Source organism: Alexandromys fortis, unplaced genomic scaffold (genome assembly GCF_014885135.2).
Source record: "Alexandromys fortis isolate MF-2015 unplaced genomic scaffold, M_Fortis_MF-2015_v1.1 scaffold_113, whole genome shotgun sequence".
Classification (NCBI taxonomy): Eukaryota; Metazoa; Chordata; class Mammalia; order Rodentia; family Cricetidae; genus Alexandromys; species Alexandromys fortis.
Genome location: NW_026067988.1, coordinates 5,089,813 through 5,113,469, shown reverse-complemented (window position 1 = coordinate 5,113,469; position 23,657 = coordinate 5,089,813). Strand labels below are relative to the sequence as shown.

General features: G+C 36.3%; 1 protein-coding gene across 4 annotated transcripts in view; it reads left to right on the top strand.

The window, feature by feature from the left end:
• Positions 1-23,657, top strand: part of Tdrd3 (tudor domain containing 3) — a 135,814-nt gene that overhangs the window by 67,619 nt on the left and 44,538 nt on the right. For all 4 annotated transcript variants that reach the window (XR_007594859.1, XR_007594858.1, XM_050159518.1 and 1 more), the window contains exons 4-10: positions 559-719; positions 5,603-5,744; positions 8,284-8,355; positions 10,775-10,924; positions 13,655-13,795; positions 14,840-14,996; positions 15,816-15,941. Coding sequence is in view for 2 of the 4 variants with exons in the window: in XM_050159518.1 (XP_050015475.1) it covers positions 559-719; positions 5,603-5,744; positions 8,284-8,355; positions 10,775-10,924; positions 13,655-13,795; positions 14,840-14,996; positions 15,816-15,941 (949 nt within the window). In the remaining 2 variants the exon portion in view is untranslated. The remainder of the gene's footprint in view (positions 1-558; positions 720-5,602; positions 5,745-8,283; positions 8,356-10,774; positions 10,925-13,654; positions 13,796-14,839; positions 14,997-15,815; positions 15,942-23,657) is intronic.

The window sequence follows — 23,657 nt, the reverse complement described above, 5'->3', positions numbered from 1 at the left end:
AAAAAAAAAAAAAAAAAAAAAAAAGAAAAACAAAACAAAAAGGAAGTGTAGAAAAAGCGTACCTCACTCCTTGAACTTTCTGTGTCCTGCGCTGGGAGCACTGTATTCGTATATATTCTTTAACTAGAAGGTGCGTTTGGTGTGGGAGGGCTGTAAAGTTGATATGTTTGAGCAGGAAGCATTCCTTTGAGCTGCTGCTCTAAGGTGGTATCCCTTACAGTAATGGCAATGTGTTCTCTCCTGACTGCCTGTTCACGTGATGGGAGGAAACAGGTTTATAGGAACTGGCTAGAGCATGGCCTAGCACACCTTTTGTTAAAGGAATCAACTGTTCCTTTAATGCTTTCATGCCTTGGAACTATCTTAAGGTGGATTCACAAAGTTGTTCTGCAAGTTTCCTGTTTGAAATTTTACCTCTGAATTAGAGAATAATTTTAGTCTTGACTTTAATTGAAGTTATTTTTATGTCATAGTAAATAACCATTAAAAAGAGAAAATTGTGTAATTGATATTGTAGCAATGACTAAGAAGTGACTTTCATTCCTTTGTGTGTGACAGCTTGAAGGTCCATGTGTATTACAAATTCAGAAGGTCCGCAATGTTGCTGCACCAAAAGACAATGAGGAGTCGCAGGCTGCACCAAGGATGCTTCGTTTGCAGATGACTGATGGGCATACCAGTTGTACGGCAGTAGAGTTCAGTTATATTTCAAAGATCAGGTGAGTCATTTAACTTGTTAAAGAAAAGTTGAAGGTGCTTTACAATCCTGATTTCATCATAAGAATCTGAATAGGGAGAAATGGAGTCTTTAGTGAATGTTGTACTTTTTCTCAAGAAATGGCTCAAATTTTTGTTTCTTTTATCTACCTAGAAGACAGTTAGGGATAAAGTTAGTCACTCTTCTCTGTGTTATCTATAAAGGAAATGTAAGATGTGAAAGTAAGCCAGACAGTGGTGGCACACACCTTTAATCCCGAGGCAGAGGCAGGTGGATCTCTGTGAGTTCGAGGCCAGCCTGATCTACAAGAGCTTGTTCCAGGATGGGCTCCAAAGCTACACAGAGAGGCCATGTCTTGAAAATCAAAAACAAACAAAAAACCAGCAAAAAATGCATGCAAGCATTCCCTCAACTCCTCCCAAGTCCACCACCACTCCCTACCCACTCAACTTTTCTTTTCCTTTTTATATTCATGGAGTCTAGTGTTTGCTGCTCATATACATTGGGTTTGGAGCCATCCACACTAGCTTGGTTGATCTACCAGGGGCCACACTCTTAAAGAAACTCTACTCTCAGCAGCAGCCATCAGCAAGGAGCTTTTCTGATGAGAATTACACTAAGTCAATAGGATTATTTAATACTATGTTGTTTTAAGATAGTAGTGGGTTTTCCCATAGGGTTTATTAACTGTCTAGCTATAGGTATTTTGGTCCTGATAATAGCATCAGGTTGGGTTCCAGCTTGTGGTGTGAGCTTTAAATCCATTTATAAAGTGGTTAGTTACTCCCATGGCATGGACGCCACTCTTGGAGCAGTGGGCATATTTTGCCAATTTAGTCGTTATTACAGGTTATTATTGTAAATTGTTGACTACACAGCAGGTTAAGACTAATAATTATTATTTTTCCCCTCTGGTACTACATAGCACTTTACAACACTATGAAAGTAGGAATTACAGATAATTAGAGATACAACTCTTAAGATGTAGAAAGATGAGTAGAAAGATGAGAGCCTGTTCCTATCAATGTTTGCAGAGGTTTCTGTCCTGCCTGGTCCCGCAATAAACACACAGAAACTATATTATTTAAATCACTGCTTGGCCTGTTAGCTCTAGCTTCTTATTGACTAACTCTTACATCTTAAAATTAACCCACTTCTTTTAATCTGTGTATCACCACATGAATGCGGCTTACCAGCAAGGTTACCGAGTGTCTTTCTCCTGTGGGGCTACATGGCTTCTCAAGGACTCCACCTTTTTTCTCACAGCATTAGTTTTTGTTTTCCTGCCTAGCTCTATTCTACTCTATTACAGGCCAAAGCAATTTCTTTATTCATTAACCAATAAAAGCAACACATAGACAGCAGGAAGACTTCCCACACCATTTATCAAGGCAGTTTGAACACTGCTTTCTGAAGAAAGAACTTTTCTTGTATATATGTAAGCTTTTTTATTTTTTTTTTTTTTTGAGTCATTGTATATGGTCTTGTTTGCTACTTTGGTTCCTCTGAGCTTTTTTACTCAGTGTAAATTCCTAAAGCTTTTTTTTTTTTTCCTAAGCAAGTTTATAGTCTTTACCATACACTGTATTCCATTCCATTTTTGTGGAGAGTCCAATGATAAAGTTAAATTTTACTTCCTAGTAGCTAATACAATAACAATATAGGCATATAGACATGTAATTATTTTCCTGGATCCCAGAGAAATATGGCAGCTTGGGGTAGATGGGAGTTTGATTTGAATTATGAATGGTTTTGAGAGAGGTGAATTGCTGCTCTAGTCGGCAGCATGAACCTGGGAGAGTGGAGGTCCCCAAAATGAAGCAGGCTAAAGTCTCACGTGGTAGCCAACTTTATTCAGAGCATCAGATGGCTCTGTTCTGAGGCCTAGGCAAGGTTGTAAGAATTTAGGCTGTCTACAGACCCAAGGACAACTGGTGCTTGACAACATTTTTAAATAACAAAAGTGAGATGATGGGCAATAGAATATAAACCCAGTATCACCACACCTGGGAGGGCTCCAAAGCAGAGGTTACTAGACTCTTGTTTACTTAGTTTTCTTGAAAGCGCTCAGAAATCTCCCACTGCCTCATTCACAGACTGTACTCCAACAGTGACTGACTGGCCTGTGCTGCTCTTGGGGAGGGCACAGGTCTGTTTGGTAGAGCTTAGGGATTTGGAGTAGGTTGGGTGATGCATGCTTTCCTTCAGTCTGTTTCTGCCTTTGGTAAAGGAGGGACCCTCCTGAGATGATAAATGGATAAATGTTTATCAAAAGTGTTGAGTTTTATACAAGGGCTAAACGGGGAGGTGGCTTAGCTACCTAGTGATTGCATTGCCTTCTTTTTGAAGAGAAGGATTCCTATTTGTGGAAAATAGTCTTTCCTCCCTTGACAGATTCGGTGCAGCCCTTCCAAGGGCTCCAGGGTGACACAGAAGGCTGACTTGCTAAGGAATGCACATTTTTCTGCTTTTCCTCTGTAACTTTTCTCTGCCCAATGCCATCTGCTGTCCTTTTCTGTTGGATTTATTGTGGTTTAACAGCTAAATTTTTTACATGCTCACTCACTCATTATTGAAGCAGCCTGTGTTCCTTTGCCATCACAGAAATGACAGCATGCAAAAACTGTTCTTTCATGGGGATAATTTAGAAGAGTTTTAATGTTTGGGTAGTGGTTGCCTTAGGAGGAAGGTGAACTAACTCTCTAGATAGGATAAACCAGATGCAGGGCTGGGCTGTGCTGCCTCAATGGGCTGTGTATTTCTCTAGGCACTTCTAGCCTTCCATCTCCTGTACAGTCCTCCATGGTTTTTGGTTTTGTTTATAATTACAATGAAGAAAGAGTAAAGATGTATTGGGGTGCCAAAGAAGTAGTTAGTAAATCAAAATGTACTCTCTAAATAAGAGTTAATTATGATAGTGAAGTCAATGAAGTAAAAAGTATAATGTAATTTTAATTTTGTAGCAATAAAATTGTAATTTAATCTAGTGGGATTCTATCAGTTGTTTTTATAAAAATTTAAGTCCATTCTCAAATTATTTGACATTAAGGAAAGTTTCAAGAGGATGTAGCCATCTAATAACACAAAGTTAATCTTTTGCTTTTATATTTTCTGTTTTCTTTGATATTTATTTATCTGATATTTACCTTTTTATTGTTTGATTTCTGCATTTAGTTCCCTATATTCATAATTTTGTGTGCTGATATATTCTTATTCACTTCTGGTTTTATTGATTTGTTAGAAATTACTAACTGAAACTTCTTTTCAAGAAAAAAATAGATCAGTAGTATAATTAGTGCTTTCTTTGGCTATAAAAGGGCATCAACCTATGGTCCGTGGTGCCTTTTGCTTTGATTCATTCAGAAATGAAGAAATGATGAACTGCAGAGTTATTGAAGCTGTATTTGCTGACTGCCTGGAATTGGTAAAAGCTTGTTAGTGTAATTGTGTTGCTCATAGTTACTGCTGATCTTGAAGATGGGGCATTGTTCACAGTGGCTGCACTTCTGACACGGAGCTCCATACGGGTGAGGTTAGGCAAGGCTGTGTTTAGCTGTTCTGTCGGTGTTGAATTATGACAGGAATTTTCAGCTAGTGAGCCGCAGAACACTTTTAATGGCTTTATTGAGATAGAATTGATAATAATGCAGTGATACACATATTAGACATATCTGATACATGAAACAGTATGTAATCTATCTTACCCTGTAAGGGTTCTTTGAAGCTTGAGAAATAGACATATTCTTACTTTTTTTTTTTGCTAATGATTTTTAGTAGCTGTCCTTTGAAGGGTTGTGGTATTAACACTCACTGATTTGATGTTGCATATATCTGCATGCCCTTCAACTGTGAATAACGAAACCATTGCAGGCTAACTTTCTAATTCACCCCGTGTTTCATGGCTGATTGTGTTAGGAGTCCTATTTGAGAGCTTCTCTCTTGCTCTATGTGAGCTGGAGTGCAGTTCATATCTGTGTTTTCAAACCAATGTGATGAAGTGGATTTCATCCTGTATTCCCTTCAGCAAAGTTGTGGGAAGATAAACATCTTGTCTCTGTTTTTTGTGCAAGAATTTGTGGTGTAATGTTCACCAATTGACTAACTCAAATGATTAACACTGGCATTTTTTTTTTAGAAAAGTCTTATTGCAGTTAGTACTTATATACTTCCTAGTTGGTGTATAATTTTTTTAAGTTCTTACATAAGTAATTTCTCATGTTATGTCTTTAACTAGATGACTAACAAAAAGGGGTTTTATAGATTACGGTAACTCATGTAAATGTTAAATTTCTATGTTTATTGCTGGTTAGATATCTTTTTCTACATTAAAATTTAATTTAATAATGGTATATTTTTGCCATGTATAGCAAAAGTTAGAACAAAGAGAGGGAGATAAGTGTTTATAGATGGTAGAGTAGAGAAGTGCTTTCCTGGCTGGAGAGATGTCCCAGTGGTTTAAAGCACTGGGTATTTTTCCAGTTCAGTTGTGGGTTCATTTCCCAGCACTGACAACAATGGCTCACAACCATCTGTAACTCCAGTTCCCAGTGCCCTAGCTCTATATATGCAAGCAAAACACTCACACATATAAAGTGAAAATCAATCTTAGACAGGAAATGAAAACTGCTCTTCCTTTCCTTACTGCAGCTTTGTGTGGTTTGATTGTTTGCGTCCACATTTGCTTTAACTTATGCAAACCAAGTTCATTTTGTTCTATACTTGGTCTTTATTAACGTGACTCATTTATACTTTATAGCTACTCCCCCTGGAAACTGGTTTAGATGTCAGTGCATTTTGATTACGTCATAAGACTCATTTTCATATTGTGGAGGAGTGTCAATGCAGCTTTAACTCCTAACTCCTTTTGGTTTTCTTCTGCGTCAGTCTGAACACACCGCCTGGCACGAAAGTGAGGCTTTCGGGCGTCGTTGACGTAAAGAATGGATTCCTGCTCCTGACTGACTCTAACACCACAGTTCTTGGTGGTGAGGTGGAACATCTGATTGACAAGTGGGAGTTACAGAGAGTAAGTGTGCAGTAAGAATGGCTCAGACTGGTGGGACGCCAGGCTTTCTGACTGTTCTCGAGGAACGTGTCCCATAACAAGTGGTAGCCTTAGTCTTTTGTGCCAGAATTATGAAGCTAAAACACTATGATCTTAGAGCAACTGTCTACTATGATTTCACCACAATCTTCCTCGAAAGCAGGTGAAATTTTTCAGTACTTGTTATATTTCTTTTTCTTGCTTTAAATGTTCTTTTTACAGTATCTTGGCAGGTTTGAAACTTTTCAGATAAGAGAAGGATATTTTAAAGTCAGATCAATGCTTATATAATTTTCCAACTTCCCAGCAATAATCATTTCACTTAAAACTAGCAAATTAGCGAAGAACTTACTCATTTCTAACACATAGATAGACACACAGACATACACTCACACATTCTTTCCCATGTTAAACACGATTCACTTTCTTTCTCTATGAACTTGGCTGTTTCACTTTCTCTTAGACATGTAATATTACAGTATTTGTTTTTTTGTGTCTGGCTTATTCTGTGTGAGTAATATGTGTCAGAATTTCTCTCTTTTATAAGCTCAGTAGTATTCTATTGTTCATAGCACATTTTGTTTATTCATCTGTTAGCGGGCATTAATGTTCCTATCTTTTGCTCACTGTAAAAATGGTACTGTGAATATGAGCATGCAAATAATAGCTCCTCCCAGTTCTTTTGTATGCACACTTGTCAGATTGCTGGGTTATATGCTAATTTTGCTTTTATTCTTTTAGTAAGGTTCTGACTTGTCCACTGGTTTCTCATAGTAGATCTTCTATGTGAAATGGAGCCTCTTGGTTTTTGTGTGTATTTCTCCAAGGCTTAGTGACACTGGGTCTCCTCTCCTGAGGTTGTTGATTACTGAACTCTCCATGCTGTGCTTTCTACATTGTACATCCAAGCAGAAGCCATGGCTTACTTCTTCCCTTAGGAATAGCAGTCTTACACTACATGTTGTGCTGGGTTTAGTACAGTTGTACTCATTGTGTGTAAAGGGAGATTAGGTCTGGCTCCTTGTACCTTCATCAGTGCAAGAAATAGAAGTCCTCTAACCTGTTTTTGATTTTTCATGCTAACAAGAGCTGTTAATTTATGTTAGCCTTTAGAGGAAGTTTTAGTAGAAATTGAAATGATTTATAACTGTTTACATAATCCTTTCCTTGTAACTGAATAGAAACTGAGAAAAGGACCCCTAGATAGTCTTATATTTGTGCCATGCTTATTTTTTTTAAATTAGAGAGATTGACAACTCACATGTAGATTGTGAAGAGTATGCCATCCTTGTACCACTTTTATTATACTTTTCTCATTAAACTGATATTATAGTTGCCATTAGCCTTATTACTCAATCTGTAATTTACATGAACTGTGTAATAGCATTTACATAATTCAGGAACTCTGGAATATGTTTAAAACGTATGTGATGGATTTTTAAAAATAATTTGAGACTTTTTTACTTTGTATTTTCATCACAACGTCTGTAATGGTATTTTTTTTAAATTGCACAAGTTGAAAGTTTAGAAGATATATTTAATAACAATAGCTTTATGGTGCATGTTAATACCTTCAGTGGGAAGGAGAGCTGAATGGGATCCTTTTTAACTTCCCTTGGCCCTGTAGAGGCCTTCACAGTATGAGAAAGTGCTTTTGCTGAAGACAGTTTTCTGCCCATTTTCACAATACATTGTTCTCTAATTCTAATTAGGCAAGCTTGAAAATAAAACTGGAACTGGTAAGAGTTCGGAAGCTTGTGTCTATTAAATGATAGTCAGAGGCTATGCAGTGGCTCAGCAGGTAAAGGTGTTTGCCTTCAAGCCTCATAACTTGAGTTTAATTCCCAGGATCCACATGGGAGGAAAGGGAAAATTGACCCATGCAAGTTGTCCTCTGTACTTCATATACTTATGCATGTGTGTTTGTATCTGCCTGCACATATGCACACATAATATAACAAAACTTTTAAAGAACCCAGTTGGTTGATTATCTCTTCAACATCTGAATTGATATAAGAGAGTTTGACAAATTTTTACTGAGCAACTTTCCATATTATGAACTATATTAGTATGATGTTTGAAGTACTAGAAATTACCTTTACCAATAATGATTTTTATTTAGTAAATATTATCTCTAAAAATTTCATTCTTATAGAACCATTCAAGGCATTATTAGTCTATAGGTTATGTGCTTCAAAGTAAAATTGTTCTTGCCAGAGTTTATTTTTGTGAATTGACTATATTTTGAGGAGGTCTCTTTTCTCCAAAGGACAACAGCTTGAAAAATATTTCTGAAAATTAAACTTGAATGTATTTTGGTCAGGAGAGTTGAGGAATGACCTTTGCCAGGTTACTGAAGTAAAGAATACAGAATTGCATGTTTTGTAGTTTGAAATACCATAAAGAAGGCTGTTGTGTCCTAAGATTCTATATTAAGCAGTGCATCCCCGGTGTATTTGCATGTTCCTGGTGTGCTTATGTGTGTGATTTATGCTTTATGACTGCTTATGTTTTTAAACAGAGCTTATCAAAACATAATAGAAGCAATATTGGAACTGAAGGTGGTCCACCTCCTTTTCTGCCTTTTGGACAGGTAAGGACTTTATTCTGGTCGTTTACTCAGTTAGGAAAGAATGTTCTTCGTTGTGCTCAAGCTGTGTGCTATTTTGTGCTATTTACTCAGATGCTGTGGAGTTACATGGAAATATGAAGGACAAGGAATTTAATAATTTTGCTACCCCAAAGATAGAAGCAATTAAGAATTATGTACGAAGAACAAATTATAGCTAACTATAATAGGTTAATGGAAAACAAGTTTTTAAAAATGAGAATTTTAAAAGTAAAGAGATAAAAAATATGCCAAAAATTTCCTCTACATTCTTTTCTTCAGCCTCCATCCAATTCTTCATGTCAGTTGGAAACTTAATTTTACTTCTAGCTGATGTTTTCAACTACAGCAGCCAGATTCTTCTTCTATAGAACCTAAATAATCCAATGTTTAGTCCTTAATTTTTAACCATTTCTCAGTTTTCTATTGCTATAACACAAACACTGTGACCAAGGCAACTTTTAGAAGAAAAATTTAATTGGGGCTTACAGTTTGAGAGGGTGAGTCCATGGCTCTCATGGAGGGAAGGAAGCACAGTAGCAAGCGGATTAGCATGGTGTCACAGGCTTCCATTTTGATCTATTAGCATGAGGCAGAGAACACTAGCTGGGAATGGCCTGGACTTTAGAGACCTCAAAGCCCACCCCCAGTGACACACTTCCTCCAACAAGGCCAGGTCTCCTAATCCTTCCCCAGCAGCTCCACCAACTGGGTACTGAGCATTAAGGCATATGAGCCCATGGGGGCATTCTTATTAAACTGCCTGACCTTTCAAACTGCAGAGGAACTTGGAGGGTGGTCTTGAGTTGGCCTGGGTCTTGTGTCTTCCTTCCTGTACACAGCCATTAGCTGTGTTCCAGCAGACTCCTCCACATGAGGAGGCCGACAGGAATCCCTGTGTCTCTTTGACCTTGCCTTTTTTGCCACCACCAAAGTTTTGAACTGTATTTACCTTGTACTTTTCTTAGAGAATGCTGGCTAAAGTGAAGGTGAATTGGGGACACAAAAGTAGGCAGTTGACACCAACATTTTATTTTGTATTTTGTTTTATTTGGATTTTGTTTGAATTTTGGTATTAAAAAGATATCTTAATTGGTATGAAGATGCCAATTAATTGATTTATTTCATATCTTCATACCAACTAAATATCTTTTTAATACCAAAATTTCAAACAAAGCCCAAAATAATTTTTATGAGCTATACTCAGATTTAAATTAGAGTAATTCCTGCTTCACATGCATTTTTTAAGTATATAAAAAGCATGATCCCGTGCTTTTTTTTAAAGATAAAAAAGTTAATAACGTTCTGCCTACAATTAAAGAGACAGTGAAATTATTATAGTAACTTACACTTGAAGGTAATAATTGACATCTCTGTAAAAATTTACTTTTTTCTGAAACATTTATAGAATTTCTTTCTTAAATTACTTATGATATAAAAAAATGACTCCCCCCCTAGAGATACTTACTGGTTTAATTTTTGTCCATAATTTGAAATGTGAATTACAGTTTTATATGGTAGGAAGTATAGGAAAGGGTTTAGTTTCAATGGTAGTGTTTTAATTTTTCTCCATTCTGAATAGGTCTTATGCAGCATCCTCCAGCATGGTAGGTGGGTTAAGATGGTGATGCTGGCTGTGTGGTGATATATAAATAGCTGTTTACTGTGGAGGAAGCACACTGTATTTGTGTATCACACTTGAGGGAATTTCCTCTTCTCCCCTTCCTTCTTGTTAATGAGCTGCAAAAACCCAGTCACTGTAGAGGACCTGTAGAGGTGTGGATGAGAGTTCAGGGGCTGTTTCCAGACAGAGACACATGCCATTATTAAATTATGAGATTAAAAATCAAAACTTAAAAAAGCACATTATCTTAATTGGCACAGAGAGCATACTTTTAGTCTTTGCTACGAGGTCAGATGCATTTTGTTAACATGTTAGCAAGTGTCTGATTTATGGGTATTTTAGTGTGATGTGGAAATTGAACTCTTAGTTACAAAATCAAATGTACATGGTTTTAGTTCATGTAGAGACCTTGAAATCTACAGCTGTTTTAAAGTTATTACCTTAAAATGAAACTTGGGTCTTGCATTCCAGTATGTTTTGTAAGTATGTGGCCTCATTCCAGTAATATATGTGTACACACACATACACAAAGACACACAAACATGTATAAATGCATGTGCGTGTGCACACATACGTAGAGAAAAAAAAATCTAGCTCATATTTATCTAAAAGTTATGTTGTAATCATTTTCCCATTGTTTTTTTAATCTGTTGGATGGAGTGGTATTTTGCTTTTACCAATGATAAGAAATATAAACCTTTCTTTTGAAGAACTAGTTCATTCTATAAAGAACTATAATTTCTTTTGGAAATCCTGAATCATATGAATTTATTTTCCCAGAAGTGTACATCTAATGTCCAGGTGGATAGCAGAGAACTTGATCGAAGAAAGACGTTGCAAGTTTCAATGCCCGTCAAGCCCACAAATGATAATGATGAATTTGAAAAGCAAAGAACGGCTGCAATTGCAGAGGTCGCAAAGAGCAAAGAAGTAAGATAACTTCCCCAAATTTCTCTCATTGCATTCTCTTTAATTATTCATGGCCATTACTTCTTTTCACATAACTAGTCCCCAAGAATCCTTACTTTGCTCTCGTTACGTATTGTAGAAGAGGAAGAATGCCATCTTTCCCTGGGGATTTAAGCCTGCCTGTTGGATTTGTATGTTTTTTTTTCCAAGTCATCTTGGAATTTCTGGTAAATATTCCTATTAGCAAGTCATCCATCCTTGTGCCTCCTTTTCTTTCTTAATGAAATAACACACTTTTCTTTTACATCCTAGTAGAGGATTTCTTGTTTTTAGTTGAGCTAGTTATCATTTAATATAAAAATATTCTACCTCTATAATACCTGCTTCTAAAAATTAAAGCTTCTGAGGACTGAATTATGATCATTTAATGTATTAGAAATATGTCTTGTTAGCTTATTTTTATGTTAATTAGTTATAGCAAATGTTAATCATAGGACTATATATGTTTTTATAATGAACTCATTTACATGCATATACCCACCCTTTCTCTTACACTATGGTTAGCTAAATAGTTTGTTTTGAATTTCTTGCTTACTTGGACTAGCTTTTTTTCTCTGATTGATTTTTTTCAGATTTTGTTATGAACTTTTGTGTTTGTTGGTTAAATTTTTTTATTCACTAAAATTGAAATTTCCTGCATTCAGAATGCAATAAAGGTTTATGAATAATCACTTTTCTATTTAATTTCAATGCTTCCACCAGAAAGCTTATTGATATTCAATTGTCCTTCCTCTTTCTTTCTGTCTCCTGTTTAGAGTAGGGCTGAACACAAAGCCTCTGAAATTGGGCAGGCCAGAGCATGTCCTGCTGATGGTCCTGAATTGAATGATGAACTTTTGTGCCCAATTTGCTTCATCTGTGAAATTTAGGAGCCGTGAACTGTCATGGATGCTGTAGGGTTTATAACTGGTCAACTCAAAACATCTACAACTGCCCCTTCACACTGCACAAATTATGACACTCCTTTGTGACAGTAATCACTAGTGTTGGAATTCTTAAGTGTGCTCTTCAGTCGAAGGCACTTACATGCATTAAATGTATTTCATATGAAATATTTTAATTTTTCCCCAAAATATTAAATGATGCTATAAATTTTAAAATTTAGAAGATGCTTGGAACCTTTTCCATTGGTTCCAAGCTTTCTTCCTAAGGTTTTATTTGAAGTTACAAATGCCTATATATTGGACTATATAGTTAGCATTATAATGTACTTCAGATTTTATATTATAATGGATCATATGTTTTCTTCACAGCTTTTAAGGACTGAAACATTTCAAAATCCAATTTGTTTATGAGATTGTTGAAGTTAGTTAACTCGGGCTTTGTCCAGTATTACTCAAAAGCAATTTATAGAGTAAATCGATATGTAGCATATGGATGATCTAGATTGTAAATAACAATGCATATAATAAATAAGTTTCACACAGCAGTTTCATATATCGGCCTAATTAGGTAATGATAATGGAATTTGATTGATGGTTTGAAGAAGGTCAGCTATGTGTTAAATTAAGGGGAATGAGCCATGGAAAAACGAATGCTACAGAAAAGAGCAGAAATAGAAAACAGCAAGGTGGTTCTTGGATGAAGCAGAAGCTGAGGTAGTGGAAAAGGAGAGATAACCAAGGTCAATTGCAATTCAAACTGCAGTTTCAAACTGTTGAAAGACAAACTGATGTACTTCTTAGAAATTACAAGCTTTTGCACGTCTTGCTCACAGCAATAATGTCAGCCAACGGGTATCTGAAAGGGTTTCTTCTGGTTGCTTCATTGAGACTGGCCATAGAGAAGGAAGATTGCAGTTGTAGACAGAATGGGAGATTGCTGAATTGATTCAGAAGAAGTGGTACAGATAGCAGCTCCATAGGTGGAACAAAATTGCTTGTTTCAGAAAATTTGAAGTTAGGGAGAACTTCTGAGAGATAAAGGACATTATATCAGAGGAGATGTAAAGAATGACTATAAAGATTTTAATGTTTTATGAAATATAGCACTCAGAAAAATATTATATAGTTAAGATTTTTCTTTCAATGATGTTAGTAATCAGCCGTGGATATTTTTCAGCCATGATACTCTATCTTTACAGTCAGTCATGTTTATGGTCTGTTTTTTTCCATAATTATTTTGAAAAGACAAAAATTAAGATTAAAACAAGTTTCAAATTTATATACTTTTTTTGTTTTTTCGAGACCAAATATGTAGACTCAGACTTTATATGTTGTTTGAAGGAAATACATATACAATGAATGTAGTTAATGAATTAATAAACAGATTTTGCTCTTGCATTCATGGCATTCCTTCTAAGTTTATATAATGATACCATCAGACTGTGACTTATTTTAATTGATTACTGGTCAGTTTAGTAGTTTGTTCAGAATAACCTTGTCTTGTATATGGTTCTAGGGCCTGAATCCAAGACATACTCAAATATTTTGCTAGAGTAATTTGGGCAACTAATTTTTATGATGTTTATATCATCTTATTTCAGTCTGTATTGATGAACAGATAGTTTGTTTTGATGACTTAAGTAAAATCTTGTATTTTTTTTTTAATGTCCTGCCTGGACTTGTAGAAAGAAAATATTATGGCTTATAGATGTTTATGCTCTATGCTATTTTTAGGTATTTATTATTTTATTTTTACTTGTGAAAAATAATTAAGTTTTTTTCTGTTTTATTTTTCTTTTATCTAAAGACCAAGACATTTGGAGGAGGTGGAGGTGGTGCCAGAAGTAATCTCAATATGGGTGCTGTCAGTCACCGAAATAGGGAAGTTTTACCGAAGGAAAGGCCTTCCAAATCAGAGAGCAAGCATGAAGGTGTCTATAGAGAGCTGGTAAGCATGGCATCAGCCACAGGCAAATATACTGTGCTTTGAATGTCCTCAGTCTTTCATCAGATGTTATTTTCTTTGCATTTTTGTTGAGGTGCTATGTAAATTATGTTTCTTATAGTAGATGGGAAGTATATAATTTTCCCATTTTTTTATCATGAAAATTAATGAGGTCATTTTTGATTACCATTTTATTTCCCTAAGAACTTATTCTAATATAGCATAAACTTTTTATTTATTTTTTGTAATTTCTTTTTTGATTTTCAATGGAACTTCATTATAGTACAGATTCTTCCTTGACTATTAGTGTAGAACAGCAAGTTGGAATATTGTTTGACTGTGGCAGTTTTTTCCTAGCTATTGTTGACTTTTGCTGACCTGTGTAGACATTCTCTGCTGGACCTGGGATCTAAGGACCTGAAAGAATGGAGTGGATCACAGTGTAATGCTGTAGATGATTTTGGTTCACTTTCAGTGTACTTTTATACACGAATGTAACAAAGAAAGCAATGATCCAAGAAAGCTTCTTAGTTCAGAAAAACATGATCAGAAAAAAAAAAAAAAAACATAAATAAGTGCCAGTAAGGACATACTAAATATTGGCCAAGTAGCCCTTTCCCAGAGCATTCTCAGGAAAGACCAATGTAAACACATTTGCCTCTCCTGTATTACAGATTATCTGGGAAAGCACAAAAGCATGGGAGAAGGCCATATCTTGATTTGGGACAGCAGTCAGCATATCCTTGCACATGATTTGATTCTATAGCTATGTTCTGACATTCAACAAGAATAAACATGTCTTATGAATTGAAGGTAAATGTTTAACCCAGGAGGCCCAAAATCACAAAATGCATCTGATGTAAAAGACCCTCTGCTTTTTCCCTGGAGGCTCTCACAGGTCCCAAGACATTGCTCACCATGCATCCTTCTTTGACCAGGTTCCAACAGCTGTGAACAAAATTTTGAGTTAAAAGACATACTGTAATTAAAATGGATATCTGACTTTGTGTACAGTTTCTACTGTAGCTTTTTCTTCATTCTCTGCAGGTAGATGAGAAAGCTCTGAAGCACATTACAGAAATGGGCTTCAGTAAGGAAGCGTCGAGGCAAGCACTTATGGATAATGCCAACAACTTAGAAGCAGCATTGAATGTACTCCTAAACAGCAATAAACAGAAACCCGTTGTGGGTCCACCTCCTAGAGGTACAGTTCATGTGCCAGCAGATAAGTGATGGGCGAAGGCTGAGGTTTATGCGGTGAGGGCTGTAATGCTAGGTAACAGTGTGGTTCTTAGGAGCATGAAGCTGGGAGCCATAGACGTAGTTGGGGGCTGCTTCCCCTGAGTGTCTTATCTCTGTATAAACTGTGTCTAATAGCAGAGTTGTGACAAGAGAGACTGTGATGTATACTACCTTCTTCTAGGAGTTATTTCTAGAGCTGTGCCATTTTTATAAAAACTTACCAGTCTGTGAACTCCCCAAATCAACAAACAGAATCTTTTACTTGGTTTCACTCTTTAATTGTCACATCTTAAAGTGGTATCATTTGAGTAACAGATTGGGAAATAGCCATATGCATATGAATAAATTACCATACATATGCAATTAATACAGTGGTATTCTAAATATTATGTGAATTTGTGAGATACCTTTAAGATCGAGTAGTGTTTACAAAGCTTTGTTATGCACCGCTATAATTACGGTAAGCTTGAGTAACTCAACATTACTTTTTTTGTAGAAAGAAAATTCATTTTAAGTTAAACTCTTTTTAAATTAAAATGACACATATTTATTTCAAATCTGAGACCCATGTTCATTTGGACAGATCATCTTAAAGATTAAAGGTGCCTCTTAATAGCTTTATTTAAAGCATTTTTGCTGGACAAGAAATAGAATTCACTAAAGACTATAAGAAGAAATGCATATACAATTGTATTTACTAGATTGATGGTTCTGTTTAGTGTGGTTTCTCCTTTTGCTTTTCACACATTATACATGTATGTATGTGCTTTTAAACCTTAAGGTAGAGGGAAAGGCAGGGGTCGTTCACGATCTGAAGATGAAGAGGACCTAGGAAACGCAAGGCCGTCAGCACCAAGCACATTATTTGATTTCTTGGAATCTAAAATGGGAACTTTGAATGTGGAAGGTAGGCTAATTTAAAATAGATTTTAAAATATATCAATTTCTTTAAAAGACTTATCTCATTTGTCGTTGTTCTGAATGGTTGTTTAGAATTTTTATAGCAAATTTTGTTTCACAAAAACACAGAAAGTTTTAGTTGTTCCAATACGAAAAAAACACCAGTTTTTCTTTGCTCCTAACTGTGTATTGAGGAATACCAGCAAACCGCTGCACCCACAGCCCTAAGAGACCAGAGCCAGGTGTGTAAACAGGTGGTGGTGGTGGGAACTCGCTGCAGCACAGCTTGTGTCACCTGCATCATTGTGCAGTGGACTGTTTCTTTTCTCTCCATGTGTACGTATTTTATGAGAGTGTTCCTGAGAGTGTGCTTTCTGTAATATTTCTTCACATGGTGTACTGTAATGAGTACTATAAATACTGGAAGAAGAAGTAAGTATATTGGCTATGTTTATATTACCTGTATATTTACAAGTATAGGATATGCTAAATGTTTTCAAATATTATTTTAAAAAGATTAAAATCAACTTTTCTTTCAGGTTTGTTAATTCTGCCAAATAAATTTAAAAGCAAAGTGCTTTTAATATAAAATTTAAGTAAGTGTATTTTATGAAAACCAGGGTTTATCACTAGATTTTATATTTTATACATATATATTTTTTAGATTATATATATTTTATAGAAAACATACTGTAGTGTTTGAACAGTCCCTGTTTGACATAGAAAATTTGTAAGGGTAACAGAGGAGAGAAGAGAGCAGTGTTTGCTCATGAAAGACTGATAACTTAGTTTTCCATTGCTGTGTAACAAAGACTACAGAGTCTGTAGCTAAGGTTTTGGGGGTGTGGAGTTGTGAGGTAACCCAGTGTCAAGCTTCTCTTACAGGCTTGCTTGCTGTGAGCTGTAACATCGTTCTTTGTAGGTGGAGGACTGATGTGTTTTTTTTCTTGCTCCTTATTCCTGGGGCTGCTGTCAACTTCTGCAAGCAGCCTTCACATTGTGTGAGGACAAATCTTAGGCAACATGACGTGGTTTTGCTTCTACATAGTCAGCAGAGGAATGACTCTCCGCTGCATCTTCACATTTGTCCTGACTGACTTCTTAGTGTCCTTTCAGTACTCACTAGGACCTCTCTTGATGCCTCTTATCCCTGACTCCTGTATTCGCATCTTATGGTGACTCCTAAATTATGAGTTTGGTTTTCTGTTTCTTTTTGTTTAATTGAATATATAACTCATCTGTGATTTGGCATATGGAAATGAAATATTATTGTAGTTTATAAGTATGCTAGATCATATCTGATTATCATATTAAGATTTCTTCTGCTAAGTCCTCTTATTTTTTGCTCATTTTAAAGTTTATATTAAGTAAATAATAATATTCACTAAGTAACGATTAAATCCTCTTTAATAAGTATTTCTAAGCTCCTTTGTTTTGTCTCATAAATGACAGTATGTTTGCAGGCATATTTATAATCTGTAATAATGTTTAGTCCTTTATTTGAAAGCTTTATTGCTAAAATAAGGCCGACTTGTTGTTTTGAATAGGTTGGGCAATGCTTTAATCAAGCTGATGAGAAAGTATTGCTGATTTACTGTGTCCTTATTGTTAATATTGGCTGAGCAGACACTGAGTCCATCAACTGCAGCTTTCTGTCCTACACTCTAATGATGCTGACACCATACAGAAGAGATCCATTATTCCACACTTCAGTGTAAACAGATGCACAATAAATGAATACATTTGTAGACAGAAGTTATGATGGATACAGTGAAGACAGCAAGATTGATGGGAGAGCTTGATTTGCAGTGGCCATCAAATGTATTTTTTTCTTAACATACTGTTCTATTAATCTTTCTCTTGTTAATTTTCTTTCTTGTTAAGTGACAATATTCTTAAGTGACCTGGGGTGTATAGGAAAGAACATTTGAGACAATTGACTGAACTGGTTTTCAGGTATTTTATAGCTTCATTGTTTCCTTTTAGTTGGAATTAATGCCTGGAATATATTACTCGGAATTCTTTCAGAAATCTTACATTTTAAATTAGATATTTGCAGATAATAGGAAATATTGAACATTTTTCTTAGGGGCATCTAAAACGCTTTTCAGAATAGTCTTCCTAACACTTAATGGATAGCTGTCTTGTGAAGAGTGTTATGATCCTATGGTTTGTTTTAAGTTCATCTTGACATCATTTTTTGGGTCTTGAAGAAGCTGACACTATGAGGATTAGTTGTAATTCACTGGTATACAGATTTGAAGCTTCAGAAACACCTTTGTGAGTAGGAGGAACAGCAAGTTAGCACTTGCTCAGTATGTGTGAGGCCCTGAGTTCAGTTTCTAATAACACACACACACACACACACACGTAACACATGCCACACATACAGACACACACACGTAACATACACCACACACACACATGTAACATACACTACAAACGTAACATATACCACACTCATACATACATCATTGAATAATGGAGCTTTTCTTAGTATTTGTGTTTTGTTTCAGTTCAGTTAAAGCTGTCTTTGGATATTGTTTAATTTAGGTTTTTCAAAAGTCAGTATTTAGCTTAGCAAGTATCTTGGTTTGCTTTCTAGTGCTGTGATGAACACCTTGACCACATGTAACTTGGAGAAAAAGGATTTATTTAATCTTAGAGTTCACTGTCTATTATGAAGGGAAATCAGGGCAGAAACTCAATGTAGGAACCTGGAGGCAGGAGGTGAAGCAAAGCTACAAAGAACTGCTGTTCCTGGCTTGCTCACTCACCCCTCTTTCCTTTATAAGGACCTCACGCGCGGTGAGCTGGGCTCTCCCATTGCAATCAGTAATCAAGAAAACGTCTTAGACTTGCCTGCAGGCCAGTGTGATGGAGACATTTCCTTATTGAGATTCCTTCTTTCCAGATATGTGTAAGCTTGTGTCAAGCTGACAAAACCCAGCCCACTTAGCAAATTTTGTCTTGGATGGTCTTCTTATGTCATATTGGTTATGCTATTCTAAAGCAAATTGTGAAACCCCAAACACTATAAAATATGCATCTTTTTGAGTTATGACATAGTGCTGTAATGCTGAAGATTTTTTATCTGACTTCATATGGCAGACAACAATCAAAATGTAGGCATGCTAAACGCACTGGGATATTTATTTGTAGCTATAGCCCATCCCAAGTCATATTATCATGATAAAATGTGAACTACAAATATTCCCAAGTATTTTGTTTGAGGATTATTGAACATGTCAGATTTTGTAGTGTTTCAAATTTATTGAGCGAACATCCTCCTTTAAGTGTAAGACGAGTGTGTGTCAAATTTAATACAGGTTAATACATTTACTTTCAGATCATACGCAATTCCTCTCGAAGAGCCAAGTGTACTATCATTTCTTGAATTTTACGTTTAAATATTCCATCCGAAGTAACTGATCGTTTCTTAGGAAATGTCTTCCAGCATTAGCTTTACAAGCCTTTTTTTCAGAACAGGCAGCTGAACCCAGGGCTTCATGTGTTCTTGGCAAGTGCTTGAAAGCTGAGCTCCATCTCCAGCCTTTGATGGACTGTGACCTGGAAGTGTCAGCCACATAAATGCTGTCCTCCTTAGGGTGTTTCTCAGGGTCTTTTATCACACAATAGAACATCGAGTTTCTTGTGATTTCCAGCCTGCACATTTTAGAAATCTTAATTATTTTATATGCATTGCCTGTGTGGATATTTCCTTAAACTAGTAATTTAGCTAGCACTAAGCTACACACATCTCCAGAATTTACTAGCAATCAAGCCCTAAAAGGACTTAGATTTTTAAGTCTATAAAATACCTTGAAAAGAAATTGTATAGGTCTGCGAGTTCCCTCCGGACTGTGCTTTCATTAGCATACTATTAGCTGTTCTCTTAATTCAAAATGGTCCAAATATACATTCTTCTGAATTTTGAAACTTTTCTGTATGGATGTTACTTATCAAATAGTTGAATATTAGTTACCTGAAGAAGATTGCCCCTGCCGAACACCTGCACAGGGGTGGCACCACCCACAGTGAGTTGGGCCTTCCCATAGCAATCATTAATCAAGAAAACTTCTCACTAAATTTACATCATTTTATTTTGTGGTATAATATCTAATTAATTTTCCATGATATTTTATTAAATATTGATTTATTTTCTCAGAATGCTAAAAACACAGGCTTTTCTTTCATTTTTACTCTTCTAAGATTTTCTTCTCTATAAAAAATGATGGATGCTAAATACTGAGAACTGCTGTGTTCTTGGAACCGTGCTAAAGGCTTGCCAACACTAAATGATGTTATGATTTCCATGCGACAGATAAGCATGCTGGAAGAGAGAAAAATGTTTCACTTCGAAGAGTTAAAGAACTGGGGTTTTGATATTTTTTTTGCTGATACATAACTTCTCTGACTTGGCATTCTGAGCAGCTGTTTACTTGGGGAGGAAGAGCAGTCGAGTTCAACTTTGGCACATGATGAGTTTGTAAGATCAACGATGAGGTCAAGCAAGCAGTTGCATTTAGAGATCAAGTCAAGGTAGAAAAGCAGCAAAGGCAGTTGAGCGAGAGTGCTGGCTCTCAGAAGTCCCAGGGCCATCAGGGGAGGCCCAATTCTTTGATTTTGCTGATAATATAGTTTAAATATTCCTTCCGTGTCTGATTTCAGGCTGTCAGCCATGGAAAACTAGCTCATACACTTTCTTGACTATTTAATAATCAGCTTTTGTGAGATGTTTGAGCTGAATCCCACGTACCGCTGATTACACTGCTTAAAAGTGGTGAAGTGGCAGGTCCAGAACACAAGCCAGGAGATCCCATAGATGGAGTGATGCATAGACAGTGGAAACAATATTTCCAGAACAGAGTATTCACTCAATCTAGCATGGAAGTCTTATAATACGTGGATTAGTTTTCTGCTTTCTCTGACCAAGCCGCTTACGGGAGGAAGAGTTGTTTTGTCTCAGTCTGCAGGTGTACACTGCCTGGGAAGCATGTCTGCAAGAGCAGCAGTGTTGGACAGTTTGCTCATATCTGGGCTGCACAGAAGGGGGAGAGCCTGGGGATGCTCGTGCCCTGCTGACTTTCCGTTTTCCTTTTCATGTAATGCAGACCACAGCTGTTAGGATGGAGCTGCTCACAGGTATGGTGGGCCCCCCTCAGTTAAGCCTCTAGAGACAGCCTCAGTGGTCCTTCTAGAGTTGTACCTCACAAATTCCCTAGGTTTTTCTTAATCCAACAATTTAACAACCAAAATTAGCCATCACATACAGGTTTAGATTGGTGGATTTTTTTCTTGATGACTCTGAAATATTTTTTTATGATTTGTTTTATTATTTTTATTTTATGTGTATGTGCATATGTGTTTGTGTGAGTGTTGTGTGTGTACCTGCAAGGACCAGAGGAATTCATTGGATCCCGTAGAACATAGTTACAGGTGGCTGTGGGCTAAGTCATCTAGAAGAGTACCAGGTACTCTTTACTGCCCAACCTCCTCTTAACCTCCCCCATACAATATTTTTAAAAGATTTTATTGTTCATAAAGTATTTATAAAATGTACATGATGATTTATTAACTACTTGTACTTGCATCTTTGGTAGGAAGAGTAGTTTCTGACCTTAAAGTTTATAATCTAAGTCAGAATCAGAAAATAGATTTACAGAAGATATATGTTTAATAGAGGAAACAATAACTATTAAACATATTTTTAGAGTAGGATCTTAAGATCATCCTAAAATGTAATCAATAATTTAAGGATTTGTACACAATATCCTAATTTGTACAACTGAAAAAAGTTGAGATTTTTGAGATATCAAAGATGTGTGTGTGTGTGTGTGTAGTGTGTAATGCATATATGCCTGCTACAGAGTACTGTGCGTCTGCTGGAATATACACTATATACTCCTCAGTTTACACCATCTTCTGTAATCAGTATCTTAAATGATTTGTGTGTACTGTGCAAAAATTGTTGAAGCTATTCTACTTGGTTCAGCTTACACATTAGTAACCTGATGAACTGGTCCTGGACTGAAAGGGTAATGTTATCAGACCATATGTGACTATTGTTTTTGAATTTCATTTTTCTCAATCTACATTGATGTTCTTGTCGCTAAGATAGCTTTGTATTTTACTGGCATGTTTTGTTGTTATATTGAAAAAAATTGTTTTTTTGTCTTGCTTTAGTTTAGTTTGCAGATTTCAAGAATATGGATCTTAAGTAGAATATTAAATATGAAATTATTGTGCTCTTGACCCTGGAAAATATACCCAGCTCAGAAGGATGACTATATGTTATTCTTTGGGTTCACTTTCAGTATGTTTTCAGTAATTCTTTGAGCAAATATTTATTGNATTAATGGCTAGAATCCACTTATGAGTGAGTACATACCATATTCATCCTTTTGGGTCTGGGTTACCTCACTCAGGATAGTGTTTTCTATTTCCATCAATTTGCATGCAAAATTCAAGATGTCATTGTTTTTTACTGCTGAGTACAACTCTAAAGTGTATATGTGCCACACCTTCTTTATCCATTCTTCTATTGAGGGGCACCTGGGTTGTTTTCAGGTTCTGGCTATTACAAATAGTGCTGCTGTGAACATAGGTGAGCAAATGCTTTTGTAGTATAATTGGGCATCTCTTGGGTGTATTCCCAATAGTGGAATTGCTGGGTCCTGAGGTAGGTTGACTCCCAGTTTCCTGAGAAACCGCCACACTGATTTCCAAAGTGGTTGCACAAGTTTGCATTCCCACCAACAATGGATGAGTGTTCCCCTTACTCCACATCCTCTCCAGCATAGGCTATCATTGGTGTTTTTTATTTTAGCTATTCTGACAGGTGTAAGATGGTATTTCAGAGTTGTTTTGATTTGCATTTCCCCAATCGCTAAGGAGGTTGAGCATGACCTTAAGTGTCTTTTGGCCGTTTGAACTTCTTCTGTTGGGAATTCTCTGTTCAGTTCAGTACCCCATTTTTTAATTGAGTTAAAGACAAAAAGGCATCCTACTGATTGGGAGATCTTCACTAACCCCACATCAGACATAGAGCTGATCTCCAAAATATATAAAGAACTAAAAAAACTAGACATTAATACTCAGCTCAGAAGAACAGATGATATAATTCATTTTAGAAGGTACTAGAGAGTGGTTTGGTTTATTAATTCCAAATATTAACTTGGGGCTTACTGTGTGCTGGACACTGTTAGATTAGAGGTGTAGCAAACAAAAGAGAAGTCAGAGATCTTAGAGGAGTCTGTCTTAATCTCCAGAGTTAGGAAGATGTTGCTTTTAGAGCAAATTTGGAGCTTAGACCTGAAGAAAAGCCGGAGGGAAGAGGCCTGGAGTGTGTGCAGACACTGTGCAGGCCTGGGTACCTGAGTGAGCATCCTGAATGGAAACTGCTTAGGACAGGCTCTGTGCTCCAGAACACAGTCATGTGTCAGAGTGGCTGTTGGTAACTCAGGGAGAGGCAGCAGAACTGGGGCTATCAGTAGCAATCCAGTGTTCCTCATTATTTAGGTGTGGAATTGTGATATACTCATATTCATGTGATGTGTAGAGAGAAACGAAGGGGGAAGAATCAGCTCAGGTCCCCAAAAGATGTATTCTCACTTAACACAGATTTATTCAGTTAGTACTTTTTTAATATCTTCAACAAACAAAAACAAAAAGAAAATAAAACAAATAAAAAAACCAACTTTTACAACAATCCAGAGTTTTA